This window comes from Entelurus aequoreus, linkage group LG21, assembly GCF_033978785.1.
Source record: "Entelurus aequoreus isolate RoL-2023_Sb linkage group LG21, RoL_Eaeq_v1.1, whole genome shotgun sequence".
Classification (NCBI taxonomy): Eukaryota; Metazoa; Chordata; class Actinopteri; order Syngnathiformes; family Syngnathidae; genus Entelurus; species Entelurus aequoreus.
Window position 1 is genome coordinate 4,904,416 of NC_084751.1, and position 17,691 is coordinate 4,922,106.

At 39.0% G+C, this 17,691-nt stretch overlaps 1 protein-coding gene across 3 annotated transcripts in view; it reads left to right on the forward strand.

The window, feature by feature from the left end:
* The window catches only part of LOC133638200 (netrin receptor UNC5C-like), a 483,700-nt gene that overhangs the window by 386,122 nt on the left and 79,887 nt on the right, over window positions 1–17,691 (forward strand). For all 3 annotated transcript variants that reach the window (XM_062030553.1, XM_062030554.1, XM_062030555.1), the window contains exon 5: window positions 12,108–12,288. In XM_062030553.1, the coding sequence (XP_061886537.1) occupies window positions 12,108–12,288 (181 nt within the window). The remainder of the gene's footprint in view (window positions 1–12,107; window positions 12,289–17,691) is intronic.

Here is a 17,691-nt window from a genome sequence, read left to right on the forward strand (position 1 = left end):
CTTGACATAATGATATGCACTAGGCCAGGGGTCACCAACCTTTTTGAAACCAAGAGCTACTTCTTGGGTACTGATTAATGCGAAGGGCTACCAGTTTGATACACACTTAAATAAATTGCCAGAAATAGCCAATTTGCTCAATTTACCTTTAACTCTATGTTATTATTAATAATAAATGATATTTACACTTAATTGAACAGTTTAAAAGAGGAGAAAACACACAAAAAAATGACAATTAAATTTTGAAACATAGTTTATCTTCAATTTCGACTCTTTAAAATTCAAAATTCAACCGAAAAAAAGAAGAAAAAAACTAGCTAATTCAAATCTTTTTGAAAAAATTAAAAAAGGAATTTATGGGACATCATTAGTAATTTTTCCTGATTAAGATTAATTTTAGAATTTTGATGACATGTTTTAAATAGGTTAAAATCTAATCTACATTTTGTTAGAATATATAACAAATTGGACCAAGCTATATTTCTAACAAAGACAAATCATTATTTCTTCTAGATTTTCCAGAACAAAAATTTTAAAAGAAATTCAAAAGACTTTGAAATAAGATTTAAATTTGATTCTAAAGATTTTCTAGATTTGCCAGAATAATTTTTTTGAATTTTAATCATAATAAGTTTGAAGAAATATTTCACAAATATTCTTCGTCGAAAAAACAGAAGCTAAAATGAAAATTTAAATTACAATTTATTTATTATTCTTTACAATAATAAAAAAATTTTTACTTGAACATTGATTTAAATTGTCAGGAAAGAAGAGGAAGGAATTTAAAAAGGTAAAAAGGTATATGGGTTTGAAAATCCAAAAATCATTTTAAAGGTTGTATTTTTTCTCTAAAATTGTCTTTCTGAAAGTTATAAGAAGCAAAGTAAAAAAATTAATGAATTTATTTAAACAAGTGAAGACCAAGTCTTTAAAATATTTTCTTGGATTTTCAAATTCTATTTGAGTTTTGTCTCTCTTAGAATTACAAATGCCGGGCAAAGCGAGACCAGCTTGCTAGTAAATAAATAAAATAAAAAAAATAGAGGCAGCTCACTGGTAAGTGCTGCTATTTGAGCTATTTTTAGAACAGGCCAGCGGGCTACTCATCTGGTCCTTACGGGCTACCTGGTGCCCGCGGGCACCGCGTTGGTGACCCATGCACTAGGCATTACATTTCTTGAAACCAGCAAACTTATACTAAAAACTAATTTATTGTTCTTAATGGAAAGGCAACAAGGCAACCGCTTGTTACTCTCGGGGTCTACTAGCCGCTCAGGCAAATCATATTGTCTAAAAATGCATTTTTCCATCGATAACATGACATCATCGCGACAAGTGCGTGCTCTTTCAGTCAATTACTGTGCATATACCGTATTTTTCGGACTATAAGTCGCAGTTTTTTTCATAGTTTGGCCGGGGGTGCGACTTATACTCAGGAGCGACTTATGTGTGAAATGATTAACACATTAGCGTAAAATATCAAATAATATTATTTAGCTCATTCACGTAAGAGACTAGACGTATAAGATTTCATGGGATTCAGCGATTAGGAGTGACAGATTGTTTGGTAAACGTATAGCATGTTCTATATGTTATAGTTATTTGAATGACTCTTACCATAATATGTTACGTTAACATACCAGGAACGTTCTCAGTTGGTTATTTATGCCTCATATAACGTACACTTATTCAGCCTGTTGTTCACTATTCTTTATTTATTTTCAATTGCCTTTCAAATGTCTATTCTTGGTGTTGGCTTTTATCAACTAAATTAACCCCAAAAATGCGACTTATACTCCAGTGCGACTTATATATGTTTTTTTCCTTCTTTATTATGCATTTTCGGCAGGTGCGACTTATACTCCGGTGCGACTTATACTCCGAAAAATACGATATACAGCCCGGCCCGAGGCCAAAAAATTTTTAATTGTAATTTTGAGGAATTTATCTGAATGTGCATGAACTATTTCTGTTCAAAATTGTTTGAAATGTTAAATGTTTAAATATTAACTGTCAGTTTGCTGTACTGTGCCAACTGTACTACTATATGAGTATGTATTGTCTATTGTTTCATTGAAAATAAAACAGCAAAGTCCATTTGGCTGTCATCCGTTTTAATTATGAGACACAATTGTGTCAAAATCATGATTTTTTTTGTTCATGCTTGAAATAAGAAATGATTACTTTAAAAAAGTAGTTTTATACTTGTGAGTGTTGATGACACAGCTTTGCAACACTTGATATTCTAGTTTCAAGCATGTTTTACTCAATATAGGTCATAACATCTCAGCTGTAATATCTTACTGAGATCATTTAGGACCAAAACGCTTAAAACAAGTAAAACACTCTAACATAAAATCTGCTTAGTGAGAAGAATTATCTTATCAGACAGAAAATTAGCAAATATCACCCTTATTTGAGATATTTCATCTTACTTAGATTTCAGTTTTTGCAGTGTATACCATACATCCCTAGTATGTTGTTATAAATCAAATATATATGCGATGCGTCCTCAATGTAAACCCTGACCACCTTAAGCTGCAATCAGCAATGTCATGACGTGACGACGCACCATCATGCCCTTAAAAAAAAATTAAAAAATGGGGAACCGGTACTTTTGAAACAGAGTATAGTACCATTTTTTATTCATTAGTACCGCGATACTATACTAGTACCGGTATACCGTACAACCCTAATAGCTATTTAAAGGCTTACCGACCACGCAGTCTGATAGTTTATATATCAATGATGAAATCTTAACATTGCAACACATGCCAATACAGCCGGGTTAACTTATAATGTACAATTTTAAATTTCCAGGGGAACTTCCGGTTGAAAACATCTATGTATGATGACGTTTGCGCGTGACGTCACTGGTCGAAACGGAAGTATTCGTACACATTGTATCTCAATACAAACAGCTGTGTTTTCATCTCAAAATTCCACAGTATTCTGGACATCTGTGTTGGTGAATCTTTTGCAATTTGTTTAATGAACAATGAAGACTGCAAAGAAGAAAGCTGTAGGTGGGATCGGTGTATTAGCGGCTGGCTGCAGCAACACAACCAGGAGGACTTTGAGTTGGATCGCATACGCGCTATCCGACGCTAGCCGCCGACCGCATCGATGATCGGGTGAAGTCCTTCGTCGCGCCGTCGATCGCTGGAACGCAGGTGAGCACGGGTGTTGATGAGCAGATGAGGCCTGGCGTAGGTGGAGCGCTAATGTTTTTATCATAGCTCTGACGAGGTCCCGTAGCTAAGTTAGCTTCAATGGCGTCGTTAGCAACAGCATTGCTAGGCTTCGACAGGCGGCACAGCATTAACCGTGTGGTTACAGGTCCAGTGTTTGGTTCGGTGTCTCCTGATAGTAGTATTGTTGATCTTCTGTCTATCCTTCCAGTCAGGGGCTTGTTTCTTTTGTTTCTATCTGCATTTAAGCACGATGCGATCACGTTAGCTCCGTAGCTAAACTAACACCCTCCCCGGATTGCTAATAATCAAATGTAAACAATCAAATGCAGATACTTTTTCTTATGCCTTCTGATCTCTCTCTCTCTCTCTCTCTCTCTCTCTCTCTCTCTCTCTCTCTCTCTCTCTCTCTCTCTCTCTCTCTCTCTCTCTCTCTCTCTATCTCTCTATGTCCACTACTTGATGTCCATATCCTACACCCCCCCCCCCTCCACACCCCTGATTGTAAATAATGTAAATAATTCAATGTGATTATCTTGTGTGATGACTGTATTATGATGATAGTATATCTGATAGTATATATCTGTATCATGAATCAATTTAAGTGGACCCCGACTTAAACAAGTTGAAAAACTTATTCGGGTGTTACCATTTAGTGGTCAATTGTACGGAATATGTACTTCGCTGTGCAACCTACTAATAAAAGTCTCAATCAATCAATCAAAAAAGCTAAAGTGCTTCACCGATGTATTGTCGTGGAGATAAAAGTCACTGTGAATGTCCATTTCGCGTTCTCGACTCTCATTTTCAAGAGGATATAGTATCCGAGGTGGTTTAAAATACAAATCCGTGATCCACAACAGAAAAAGGAGAAAGTGTGGAATCCAATGAGCCGGTCAGAGCGAAAAAAGATACGTCCTGCACTGCACTCTAGTCCTTCACTCTCACGTTCCTCATCCACGAATCTTTCATCCTCGCTCAAATTAATGGGGTAATCGTCGCTTTCTCGGTCCGAATCGCTCTCGCTGCTGGTGTAAACAATGGGGAAATGTGAGGCGCCCTTCAACCTGCGGCGTCACGCTACTTCCGGTACAGGCAAGGCTTTTTTTTATCAGCGTCCAAAAGTTGCGAAATTTATCGTCAATGTTCTCTACTAAATCCTTTCAGCAAAAATATGACAATATCGCGAAATGGTCAAGTATGACACATAGAATGGATCTGCTATCCCCGTTTAAATTTTAAAAAATCATTTTAGTAGGCCTTTAAGGCTTTTCTTCTCTGTAAGGCCCTACCATCCTTGGTCGTGTTCCCATGCAGGCAGCATGTCATGTTGTTGTTTTTTTTAAAATATGCCCCAAGTGGCCCCCGGTCGGGACCTCTGTCTTGAGAAGACAGACTCCATGTTGGTCACTTGGTCGTGAGGACTGTCGTTATTTTGGCCAGCAATGATCTCCAGCCCAAGTTGCAAGTTGCACTGCCAATCATGTTAATGAGGGCTGTGTGAGAGATGGAATCACCAGAAAGGGATTGAAAAGTGCGATGTTGAGTCGGGCTTACCTTTTCATCTCCGCTTTTATTAATGAGTCCTAATTATAGTCGGCGAGAAAAACCATAAATCGTTACTCGCTGGTTTCTCCTCCTCGCATTTCTTCTCCGTGCCGTCCTCGGTTCCTTCTCGCCGGCGCCACCGCAACTACGCTGAAAAGCTCTTTTGTTCAATTTTTAATTACCCTCGCCGTATCAAAGTGCTCTTGACATCCCGACGCGTGGCGTCTGTACGAGAGGGTCGCTTGCAGGAATTGGATAAGCACCTTTTTTTTTTTTGTATCGTTTGGGAGAACAGACTGTATCCTGGCCTCCATCTTTCTTTTTCTCCACGAGACACACAGAAGTGACAAGCATAACGCTATTATTTAATCATCTTCACTGCAATGCTGGTACTCGTCATAATAATCACTGCAGGGGACAATACTGGAGAAAGAAAACTTGATGTACAGTACAGGCCAAAAGTTTGGACACGCGTTTTTTTTATTTTCATGGCAATTGTTGCGTCTGCCCAGTCTTCCTCCCAGGGAATTAAAGTCACTGGTCAATCCCAAGTTCTTTCAGATGACATATATGCAGAGTAAGAAGGACCATCAAGACAGAATAGGAATATTAACAAGTTTTACTGAAGCTTCAGGAGACCAGCCCACACCAATACATTCATATCGGCTCCTCGAATTGGAAGAGCCAACTTCTTGCATACGAAGAAAGCCCCCTCCCTCTCCAAAAAGAAATACAGCCTCATTGTTCTACTACAGATAAGATATAAGGGAGTACTCCCAACTCCTACATTGCAAGCCTTCAAGGTAACACACACAGTTTACTTGGGGACATAAAATGAAAAAATAGAGAGAGTACAAATGGAAAAGCACTAGCTGCTTTAAACATGACTATGAATAAAGAAATAACTCTTAAACATATATGCATTCTCCACACTATTTACATTGTAGATGGTCACTGAAGGCATCAAAACGATGTACTTTATGTACTTAACAAAAAAAAGGTGAAATAACTAAAAAAAATTCTTAGATTCTAGTTTCTTCAAAATAGCCGCCCTTTTGCTCTGATTACTGCTCTGCACACTCTTGGCATTCTCTCCATGAGCTTCAAGAGGTAGTCACCCGAAAGGGTTTAAACTTCACAGGTGTGCTTAAAGTGAAAATTAATGTTCAATTGTTTGATATAAACTTTTTTTTATAACATTTTAACCCGTTATATCTTATTTGCATTCACTTTTAAATCGTATTTGCAAGTATGCATTCATTTCAGTTCATCCTTGATGTGTTTCTGTAGTCAGGAAGTAGTCTTTACCATTAAGCTGAATGTGCCTGTCAAATTTTCAAGTGTTTATACTGTAAGTATTGTATTCCTTACACACCAATTGTTTGATTTTTAGGTGCACCTTAGTTGTAGTTTTGATAAACAAATTTGGAGCTGTTGAAATTGCCATGTAAAATCACTAATGCTAACCATTAGCATGCACATTAGCATTGACCTAGCTTGTTTTGAAAAGTAGAGCCTTACTTTTAAGTGCGTTTTTTTAGGCATGCTTGCTTTGTTTGGCTTGGAAAAGTGACAATGTCGCCATGAGTGCGCTTGTTTGCCTCCCAAGTGCTTGAGCCGGTGCTGGAGTGACGCCCCGTGCTAGAAATGTATTAAAATATGGTTGTAGAGGTTGCCCTCTAGTGGGTTCTTCGGACCACCACACACTGCCAGGAATTCAGGGTATGACACTGTTTTAATTTCATCAATTCTGCAAGGCTTTTGCTTTCCAGCAAAATGTCTTTTTCTGAGCTTGTGTCTCTCTCTCTCTGTGGCTCCCACTCCAACTCCAACTGCGTGTCTCATTCCGGCTGCTGCTAATAAAGGCGACAGGTGATTAGATAACAAGGCCCACCTGGGCCATCTACTCACCCGTCGCTGTCTTCGAGGCCGGTCCTGGCCCACCCCGTTCCGCGGCAGGCCTGCAGGCCACGCCCCCCTCCACAATGGTATTGTTTTATTTCGAGTGAATTGGTACTACTGATGCAATTCAGTCGGTACCGAATAAGGTACCCATCCTTACCATATGTTGTATTTTTTTCCAGACAATTTTTTTTTTAAAAAGACATGGCGTCTTATATTTGGGGTCCGAGCTTTTCTTCCTGTCACACACACACACACACACACACACACTAGGGACCTGGAGACACAGAAAACGTCTCAAAGGAAGATAGCAAACAAGATGGATTTTGTCCTAAAAGATTTTTGAAAAAATGCTTCTTGACAAAGAAGGTTGTCTTATATTCAGCGTGGTTTTATATTCAGGTGCGATAAAAGTCAGGGCTTTTTAAAATGGGTTTCAGCGCTCAAGGGTCATGTTGAAGAAAGCCATGGTGGTTGGTCTTATTGCACTGTGCTAGCACGAGGCGCAGGTTTAATTTGGACCAGCGGGGAATCCTTCATGGCTTCCAGCGTTTGATTTAAGTTGGATGTACGCTGCGAGGACTCAGCGGAGGATATACATCATCCTCACCAGCAGCAAACAGCCGAGTTTGAATCCAGAGTTTGTTATCACGGGGGGATGGCTGTCTTATGAGCTCCTGCGTTATACGTTGTGATTTGTCAGACGAGGGAAGCGTCGCCTTTGAATTGAGTGTTCTCTTCTGAGCGTCCCTCATGTTCCTTTGAGTGACAGCTACTCAGGGGATCTACTGTACTTTGTGTCACCACTGACTATTCTTTGTTTGGATTTATTATTTGCAATGTGTCCAAACCTCAAAATACTGTATGCCAGTAATCTTTTGAAATATGTTATCCAATATAAATGTACTGGATTGTGCAATGTTATGTTACGTCATGTTATGTTACGTCATGTTATGTTACGTCATGTTATGTTACGTCATGTTATGCTAAGTTATGTTACGTCATGTTATGCTAAGTTATGTTACATCATGTTATGCTAAATTATGTTGCGTCATGTTATGGTACCTCATGTTATGCTGTTATGTTACGTCATGTTATGTTACATCATGTTATGTTACATCATGTTATGCTATGTTATGTTACATCATGTTATGTTACGTCATGTTATGCTTTGTTATGTTACATCATGTTATGCTAAATTATGTTGCGTCATGTTATGCTATGTTATTTTACGGCATGTTATGCTATGTTATGTTACCTCATGTTATGCTATGTTATGTTACCTCATGTTATGCTATGTTATGTTACGTCATGTTATGCCATGTTATGTTAGGTCATGTTACCGTATTTCCTTGAATTGGCGCAGGGAATATAGTATTCGCACGTCTAGAATTACTCGTTTCTCAAAATAATTAACGCATGCTTGGCCTTATCACCGGTTTATTATTGAAGCTGGATCAAATTCGTTTCGCAAAATATTAATTTTATTATCGCATGTCTATAATTTTCACCGGGTCAAACTCGTTTCGCAAAATATTTAGCATATGGCTAGAACTTCCACCGGGTCAAATTCGTTACGTCACGAGTGACGCATCTGTCCTCATTTTCAAAATGGAGGAAGCTGCTTGTAGTAGTTTACAATCGCACAAAGGAAAAAAGATAAAGAGCTATTCAGTTGGATTTAAGGTCCAAGCTATTGAATACCGGTACAGTATGCTAAAGAGAACAGTAAGCAGCTATGTTTTATTAATATACCGTAACCATAATAACGTTTTTTTTAATTAAATGTGCTTTTCATGATGGTATGCTTACATCACACTCAAAGCGCACGCCTAAATTTTATGGATTCCTTTTGGTAAACGCCGGAGTGAGAAGAGGTTTTAAAATAATTACCGCATGCACGGCCATACCGCCGGTTTCCGGTAAACGCAGGAGTGACAGGAGGTTTTAAATTAATTAACGCCCCTGCGGCTATTCAAGGAAATACGGTATGCTAAATTATGTTGCGTCATATTATGCTATGTTATTTTACGGCATGTTATGCTATGTTATGTTACGTCATGTTATGCCATGTTATGTTAGGTCATGTTATGCTAAATTATGTTGCGTCATATTATGCTATGTTATTTTACGGCATGTTATGCTATGTTATGTTACGTCATGTTATGCTATGTTATGTTACGTCATGTTATGCTATGTTACATCATGTTATGCTATGTTATGTTACGTCATGTTATGCTATGTTATGTTACGTCATGTTATGCTATGTTACATCATGTTATGCTATGTTATGTTACGTATTGTTATGCTATGTTATGTTACATCATGTTAGGCTATGTTATGTTACATCATGTTATGTTACATCATGTTCTGCTATGTTATGTTACGTCATGTTATGCTATGTTATGTTACATCATGTTATGCTATGTTATGTTACATCATGCTATGCTATGTTATGTTACGTCATGTTAGGCTATGTTATGTTACGTCATGTTATGCTATGTTATGTTACGTCATGTTATGCTATGTTATGTTACGTTATGTTATGCTATGTTATGTTATGTCATGTTATGCTATGTTACGTCATGTTATGCTATGTTATGTTACGTCATGTTATGCTATGTTACGTCACGTTATGGTATTATGTTAAGTCATGTTATGCTATGTTATGTTACGTCTTGTTATGCTGTTATGTTACATCATGTTATGCTATGTTACGTCACATTGTGCTGTTATGTTACGCCATGTTATGCTATGTTATGTTACCTCATGTTATGCTATGTTACGTCACGTTATGCTATTATGTTACGCCATGTTATGCTATGTTATGTTACCTCATGTTATGCTATGTTACGTCACATAATGTTATTATGTTAAGTCATGTTATGCTATGTTATGTTACGTCATGTTATGCTATGTTATGTTACGTCATGCTATGCTATGTTATGTTACGTCATGTTATGCTATGTTATGTTACGTCATGTTATGCTAAGTTTTGTTACGTCCATGCTATGTTATGCTGTGCTGTGTTGTGTTGTGATATATATGTATTGCTATGCTGTGTCATTTTACTTTATATCACAAATGTCAGTTTCGGATTTTTTTATTTTTTTTTAAAGTTCCATTTAAATACATTTAGTAATTTAATTACATTTCATCCGTTTTACGTATTTGTATTTATTGTTCCACTGTTTCTGATCGACTTAATTCAATAGTGCGGTCTTTTTTATTTTAGTTGTCTAATTAAAATTTTTCTTAACTCGTATTTTTAATTAGTTTAATGAATTATTTAATATATTCTGTTTTATTTCTTTGCAAAGTTTCCAACTTATATATTTTTTTTTAATTGTTGGTAATTATTGTTCTGCTTTGGCAGGGTCACAGTATCATGCCTTTTTTTGTTCTTCTTTTTACATTTTAGTCAAGCTTCTCCTTTGATAGACTTCCAACAATGTCTATGTTGTTGAATCATACAATGGCCAGCGTGATGTACCCGCTGTACAAACCAACAGTCAGCCCGGCCCCACACCTCGCACTTTATCTTTCTTTGGTAAACATCCCGCTTATCTTGGCCTGCTCTGCTGGTTGGCATCTAATCTCATGGACGCTCCCCCGTGGTGGTGAGGCGTGACAATGGGCAGGAAGTCAGCTCGCCAGGCGACCTCTTTGAAGACCGGGGGGAATATTTGTCTGCAGGGTCCATTGCACCATCTCCGTATCTTTTTATAAAAATGTAAAAAATGATGTTGTAGCACATGAATACCAGCGTCATTAAGACAAATGAAGTCATGAGAAAGGTCAAAGAGCCTCTCCGTCTCACTTGTGGTCTTTTTCTGTGCTTGTTTGACATAACTATTCAACTGCAGTGCTTTGTTCTGAAGGGCTATTGACTTTTATTATTGAGATTATTATTTTGTTATTGACGAGTTATTGACTTTTTGGAGACTACGGGGCATTTTTACCACCGTGTTACATGGCCTTTCCTTTTAACAACACTCGTTTGGGAATTAAGGAGACCGATTTTTGAAGCTTTTCAGGCAGAATTATTTCCCATTCTTGCTCGATGTACAGCTCAAGGGTCAGAAGTGGGCCCTGAAGTGTTCCTGAGCCCATGTGGTGATATCCTTTACACACTGATGAGGCTTTTTGATGCCGTACCGCCTGAGGGAATCGAAGGTCACGGGCATTCGATGTTGGTTTTCAGCCTTGCTGCTTACTTACTTTACTTAGGCCTTAGTATTCCCTGAGGAGCATAGCCTGCCGACAAAAGCCTTCCATCCATTCCGGTCTTGTGCCCTTCGGTCGAGTTGTTGCCATGACAGCCCCTCAGCCCTCATCTCCTGTTCCGTGCTTCTTCTCCAGGTTGTTCTTGGTCTCCCTCTGTTTCTTTTTCCCTGTGGGTTCCATGTTAGTGCCTGTGTGGTGATTGATTTATTGGGTGGGCCTATCCAGCTCCACTTCCTTCTCCTGATTTGAAGTTCCACTGGTCCTTGTTTGGTGAGTTCCCACAGGTTGGCATTGGTGATGGTGTCCGGCCAGTAGACTCCTAGGACCCGACGGAGGCAACGGTTTACGAATGTCTGTAGTTACCATGTTTCTGATCCGTACAGCAGGATGGATTTGACATTCACTGCTGCTTAGGTGCAGTGATTTTTCCAGATTATCCGAACCTTTTGATGATATTACGGACCGTAGATGGTGAAATCCCTAAATTCCTTGCAATAGCTGGTTGAGAAATGTTGTTCTTAAACAATTTGCTCAGGCATTTGTTGACAAAGTGGTGACCCTCGCTCCATCCTTGTTTGTGAATGACTGAGCATTTCATGGAAGCTGCTTTTATACACAATCATGGCACCCACCTGTTCCCAATTAGCCTGTTCACATGTGGGATGTTCCAAATAAGTGTTTGATGAGCATTCCTCGACTTTCTCAGTGTTTTTTGCCACTTGTGCCAGCTTTTTTGAAACATGTTGCAGGCATCAAATTCCAAATGAGCTAATATTTGCAAAAAATAACAACGTTTTCCAGTTCGAACGTCAAGTATCTTGTCTTTGCAGTCTATTCAATTGAATATAAGTTGAAAGGGATTTGCAAAAGATTGTATTTAGTTTTTATTTACCATTTACATGACATGCCAACTTTACCGGTTTTGGGTTTTGTACATTTTACTTTAGGTGTTGTTTTTGTTTTTGTTTTTGTGACGTCTGTAGTGTAGTCTTTCTGTATTTATTGTTCCAAAGTTTCCAATAGCACCGCCTACTGTTTATGTTCTGGTAATAGGATTGATTGATTGATTGAAACTTTTATTAGTAGATTGCACAGCACAGTACATATTCCGTACAATTGACCACTAAATGGTAACACCCGAATAGTCGGGGTCTACGTTAATCAATTAATTGTTCCGCCTTGGCAAAGGTCTGCTCTCCACTCTCATTTTTTCTCATCTCTTTTCCGTCTTCTCCGCAGGTGGAGTGGCTGAAGAACGAGGAGGTGATCGACCCCGCCGACGACAGGAACTTCTACATCACCATCGACCACAACCTGATCATCAAGCAGGCTCGCCTCTCGGACACGGCCAACTACACCTGTGTGGCCAAGAACATCGTGGCCAAGAGACGCAGCACCACTGCCACCGTCATCGTCTACGGTTAGACACTCTTAATTCTCTATTACAGCCGGGGCAGCGTCTTCTCCCCGTCATCTTTGTTGTAGCGGTGTAGCGCGCAAGGACGGGAGTGGAAGAAGTGTCAAAAGATGGAGCTGACTGTGGCTCACTAGTGCAACAACAAGTATAATAATCAAAGTTCCTTGGGTGAATAATGTAAACTCACTACACCGGTATGTTTTAGCGCTTTCATGGCGAGTTTACTGGCAGATATAAGTAAGAACTTTACGCTACTTTATATTAGAAATGGCAACAGCGGAGGATAAATGTCCCATAACAAGAAGATAGGGAAAAAGAAGAAGCTTACGGACTACAAAGGCAGACGCGCACACATTTTCAGGACTTATGCAGATCCCAAATACAGATCAGCAGGTACCAGAAGGTAAGAAAAGTTGCTTTTGCATGATATTGCGAAACAAAACGCCAGATAATATGTCTTACCTTATACACACACCATAATAATACTCCTATGTTGAAGCACAGTACAATCCATCAAGCGGTGCGGCTTCATAGCTTACCAAAGGGAATGTTACACGGTAAAATTGTGCTGTTTTGGGGGACATAGCCCAGATTAAAACTGATTTCAACTCACGTTGATTTGAGATACAAGTGTTTTGAGTTAAGAGCTTCGTCACAAAATCAATTAGGCTCGTATGTTGAGGTACTACTGTAATATATTTTGTTATGTGACAAAACCCGGCGTAATATCAACCATAATGAAAAAAAATACACTTCATATTGCAGTCTACACGTATCTCTTATGTGTGACTGCCATTATATTGCAGTGTACACATATTTCTTATGTGTGTATGCCATCATATTGCAGTCTACACCTATCTCTTAAGTGTGACTGCCATCATATTGCAGTCGACACGTATCTCTTATGTGTGACTGCCATCATATTGCAGCCTACACGTACTTCTTATGTGTGACTTCCATCATATTGCAGTCTACACCTATCTCTTATGTGTGGATGCCATCATATTGCAGTCTACACGTATCTCTTAAGTGTGACTGCCATCATATTGCAGTCGACACGTATCTCTTATGTGTGACTGCCATCATATTGCAGCCTACACGTACTTCTTATGTGTGACTTCCATCATATTGCAGTCTACACGTATCTCTTATGTGTGACTGCCATTATATTGCAGTCTACACCTATCTCTTATTTGTGACTGCCATCATATTGCAGTCTACACGTACTTCTTATGTGTGACTGCCATCATATTGCAGTCTACACCTATCTCTTATGTGTTGCTGCCATCATATTGCAGTCTACACCTATCTCTTATGTGTGGCTGCCGTCATATTGCAGTCTACACATATCTCTTATGTGTGACTGCCATCATATTGCAGTCTACATGTATATTTTATGTGTGACTGCCATCATATTGCAGTCTCCACGTATCTCTTATGTGTGACTACCATCATATTGCAGTCTACATGTATCTCTTATGTGTGACTGCCATCATATTGCAGCCTACACGTATCTCTTATGTGTGACTGCCATCACATTGCAGTCTACACGTATCTCTTGTGTGTGACTGCCATCATATTGAAGTCTACACATACTTCTTATGTGTGACTGCCATCATATTGCAGTCTACACGTATGTCTTATGTGTGACTGCCATCATACTGCAGTCTACACGTATCTCTTATGTGTGACTGCCATCATATTGCAGTCTACACGTATCCCTTATGTGTGACTGCCATCATATTGCAGTCTACACCTATCCCTTATGTGTGACTGCCATCATATTGCAGTCTACACGTACTTCTTATGTGTGACTGCCATCATATTGCAGTCTACACCTATCTCTTATGTGTGGCTGCCATCACATTGCAGTCTACACTTATCTCTTATGTGTGGCTGCCATCATATTGCAGTCTCCACGTATCTCTTATGTGTGACTACCATCATATTGCAGTCTACATGTATCTCTTATGTGTGACTGCCATCATATTGCAGCCTACACGTATCTCTTATGTGTGACTGCCATCACATTGCAGTCTACACGTATCTCTTGTGTGTGACTGCCATCATATTGAAGTCTACACATACTTCTTATGTGTGACTGCCATCATATTGCAGTCTACACCTATCTCTTAAGTGTGACTGCCATTGTATTGCAGTCTACCCGTATCTCTTATGTGTGACTGCCATCATACTGCAGTCTACATGTATCTCTTATGTGTGACTGCCATCATATTGCAGTCTACATGTATATTTTATGTGTGACTACCATCATATTGCAGTCTACACGTATCTCTTATGTGTGACTGCCATCATACTGCAGTCTACACGTATCTCTTATGTGTGACTGCCATCATATTGCAGTCTACCCGTATCTCTTATGTGTGACTGCCATCATACTGCAGTCTACACGTATCTCTTATGTGTGACTGCCATCATATTGCAGTCTACATGTATATTTTATGTGTGACTGCCATCATATTGCAGTCTACACGTATCTCTTATGTGTGACTACCATCATATTGCAGTCTACATGTATCTCTTATGTGTGACTGCCATCATATTGCAGTCTACACGTATCTCTTATGTGTGACTACCATCATATTGCAGTCTACATGTATCTCTTATGTGTGACTGCCATCATATTGCAGCCTACACGTATCTCTTATGTGTGACTGCCATCACATTGCAGTCTACATGTATCTCTTATGTGTGACTGCCATCTACTGGTCACACTTATCAATTCACCATGTACCAAATAAAATTGCTTCGAGGTCGGTAAGCACAACCAAAATTATTCCGTACATCTGAAAGGCCTTGTAGTCCAAAAAAGATGGTAATTGAATAGAAGCATCAATTTATAGATTAAAAAAAAAATACGTAAGAACATTTTGGTTTGTTTCCTGTGTGAACGTCTGCAACGGATGGAGGCTTTTTTTTTTAAAATTTGGTGAGACACTGAGCCGCAGGAAGAGGCTGACCTCCTGCTGTGATTTGGCGCAGGGAGCCCCGCCCGCTGCCTCCCCAACATCAACTAACATGATCGGCCTGTGAAGTCAAAACCTGCCGCAGGGTTGTAAGCTGCAGACGGAGTGACACGCCACACGTCCGCTCTTTACTTTCCAGACACTCGCTTCGAAGCGCTTTAACCCGAGTTCACCCCGCGCCCGGTAGCACCAATATAAACGCTTGGAAATGACTCATCACTTTGACTTGTTTACAGGTTTTCCTCCAAAAAAAAATATGAGACTCGTGCAGGAAAAGCAGAACAATGCAAGACGCGAGCGTACATTTCAGAGGTAAAAAACCTGCTTTGATGTCGGCTTATCCTTAAAAAAAAAAAAAAAGTAAAAATATTTTCTGCCGCGTGGAGCGTCTGCTTTTGTGCCGCTTTTGCCTCTTTTATCCCCGCCTTTTTCTAAAACGCATTTAATTGTGTTGCATGTGGAAGCGACGCACTGACAGAAAGTGTGTATTAATGTCCCAGGGTTTATTTCACAGCACACACTCACCGCAACAAAAGATAAGCCTGCACACGGAAGCCAGTCCAGACATTGAGTAGAAGGTAGTATTAGTGCGCCACTGGAAGACTAAATATAGGGCAAAGTCAAAACATGTCAACATTTGGAATGGTACAATAATACATTGTTTGTTTTCATTTGAATATCAAAATATTAGGAAAAAAGATGTAATTTTATGAGAAATCTGTCCTAATCTAGTCATTTATGTGAGAACACATTTGTATAATAAACAGGGGCGTCCCAATCTTTTTCATTTCCTATACCAATATTGGAGCCTTGAATATTGGCCAATACGATGGTAATTTGATTTGATAACAGCACAAATAATCAGTGTTGGGTTAGTTACTGAAAACCGGTAACTAGTTACAGTTACCAGTTACTTTATTTCAAAAGCAACTCAGTTACTAACTCAGTTACTTACACCAAAAAGTAATGTATTACTGTGAAAAGTAACTATTTAGTTACTTTTTTGTTTTACTTTTTTTTTTTAAGGCTCCCATTAATGCCCTTTTAGCTTTCATTTCAGTACTGTTATTGCACTGGAGAATAATACAATCTGTTGATCAACTTGACATGCATTTGCACCACTGAACTCTGCTTAGCAATGTGCTCTACATACAACACACAAAGACACAGATATGTTTCAAAGGGCCAGTTTATTTCGGGCCAGAACAAATTGACAAAACAATTTGGAATAGCTGCAACATAACATACATAAGTAACAAACAGCATAATAACAACATGTCACAACATAGCTGTAAACCTGGCTTCACCCAAGGAAGGCACACATGACATGATTATATGTCATGTCACTATATACAGCACACATACTGCTATACACACGCCTAACCAGGCCTTTTTTTTCTCTCAAGGAATTGTGAAATAAAATCATGCCTTCAGGAGATCAACACTGTACTGAAGCCCAGAACACTATGCATTTCCCCAGTTTTAGTTTAGAGAAAAGGAAAGATTGGCCTGGCCCACTAGGATCCCTCTTTATGTTTGTGAACTTTATAGTCTATACATTTAGAGTGATGTGATAATCAAACACTCTAGAAGTCTAGAATGAAAGAGTATATAAGAGAATTGACAGAGAGTGTGTACCTTCAGTGCTGAATGATGAACAGAGGCAGAGTTTAAAGTGTCCTCTTTAGCTTGTTTTCCATGTTTATGTACTCACTGTCTACTGTGTCCAGGTACTTGGAAAATGTTTTCGTGCCATTTGCCATTTGATGCCCGATATCATGCTAATTAGCTGCCTGAAAGCGGGTGACTCCATTGTAGAAATAGCCTGCATGTCTTCTAGCACATACGCTGCAATGTCTCTATCAATGTTGTCCTGGCTAGCAGTCCCTCCGTTAAAATCCACCCGCTGTTGCTGAGGTGGAGGTGAAGTGGAATCGGAGTCTGTCTCTCTCTTTACTAGCTTCGTCAAAGCATGTTGCTTTTGTAGCTGTTTCGGCAGATTTGAATTGCTGTTTTGGGCAGTAGATAGGATCTTTGATCCAAGACACAACTTGCATTTAACTAAAATGTTCTTTTCTTTGTGCTCGACAAAAGAAAAGTAGTGAGAATATCTCCATGTTAAGAAACTCGACTTCGGCTCCGCCATGATGTCTTGTTAGTAAACACAGACACTCCAATAAGCTAAATAGACTCAATAACTCTACGGTGACGTTTTGGTGAATTTATAAAACTGAAACAATGCAAAAAGAATGCCATGGTAAGTCGACTTGTAAATGTGTTAGCTTATTTGCTAATGCTAACGACGCTAGCTTGATTACATTACAAAAGCACGTACAAATATGCATGAAAACACTCCTACAGACATCACACATGGGACGGTTTAGGAAGTATGAATTGTTTTAGTTGCATTGTAACACAA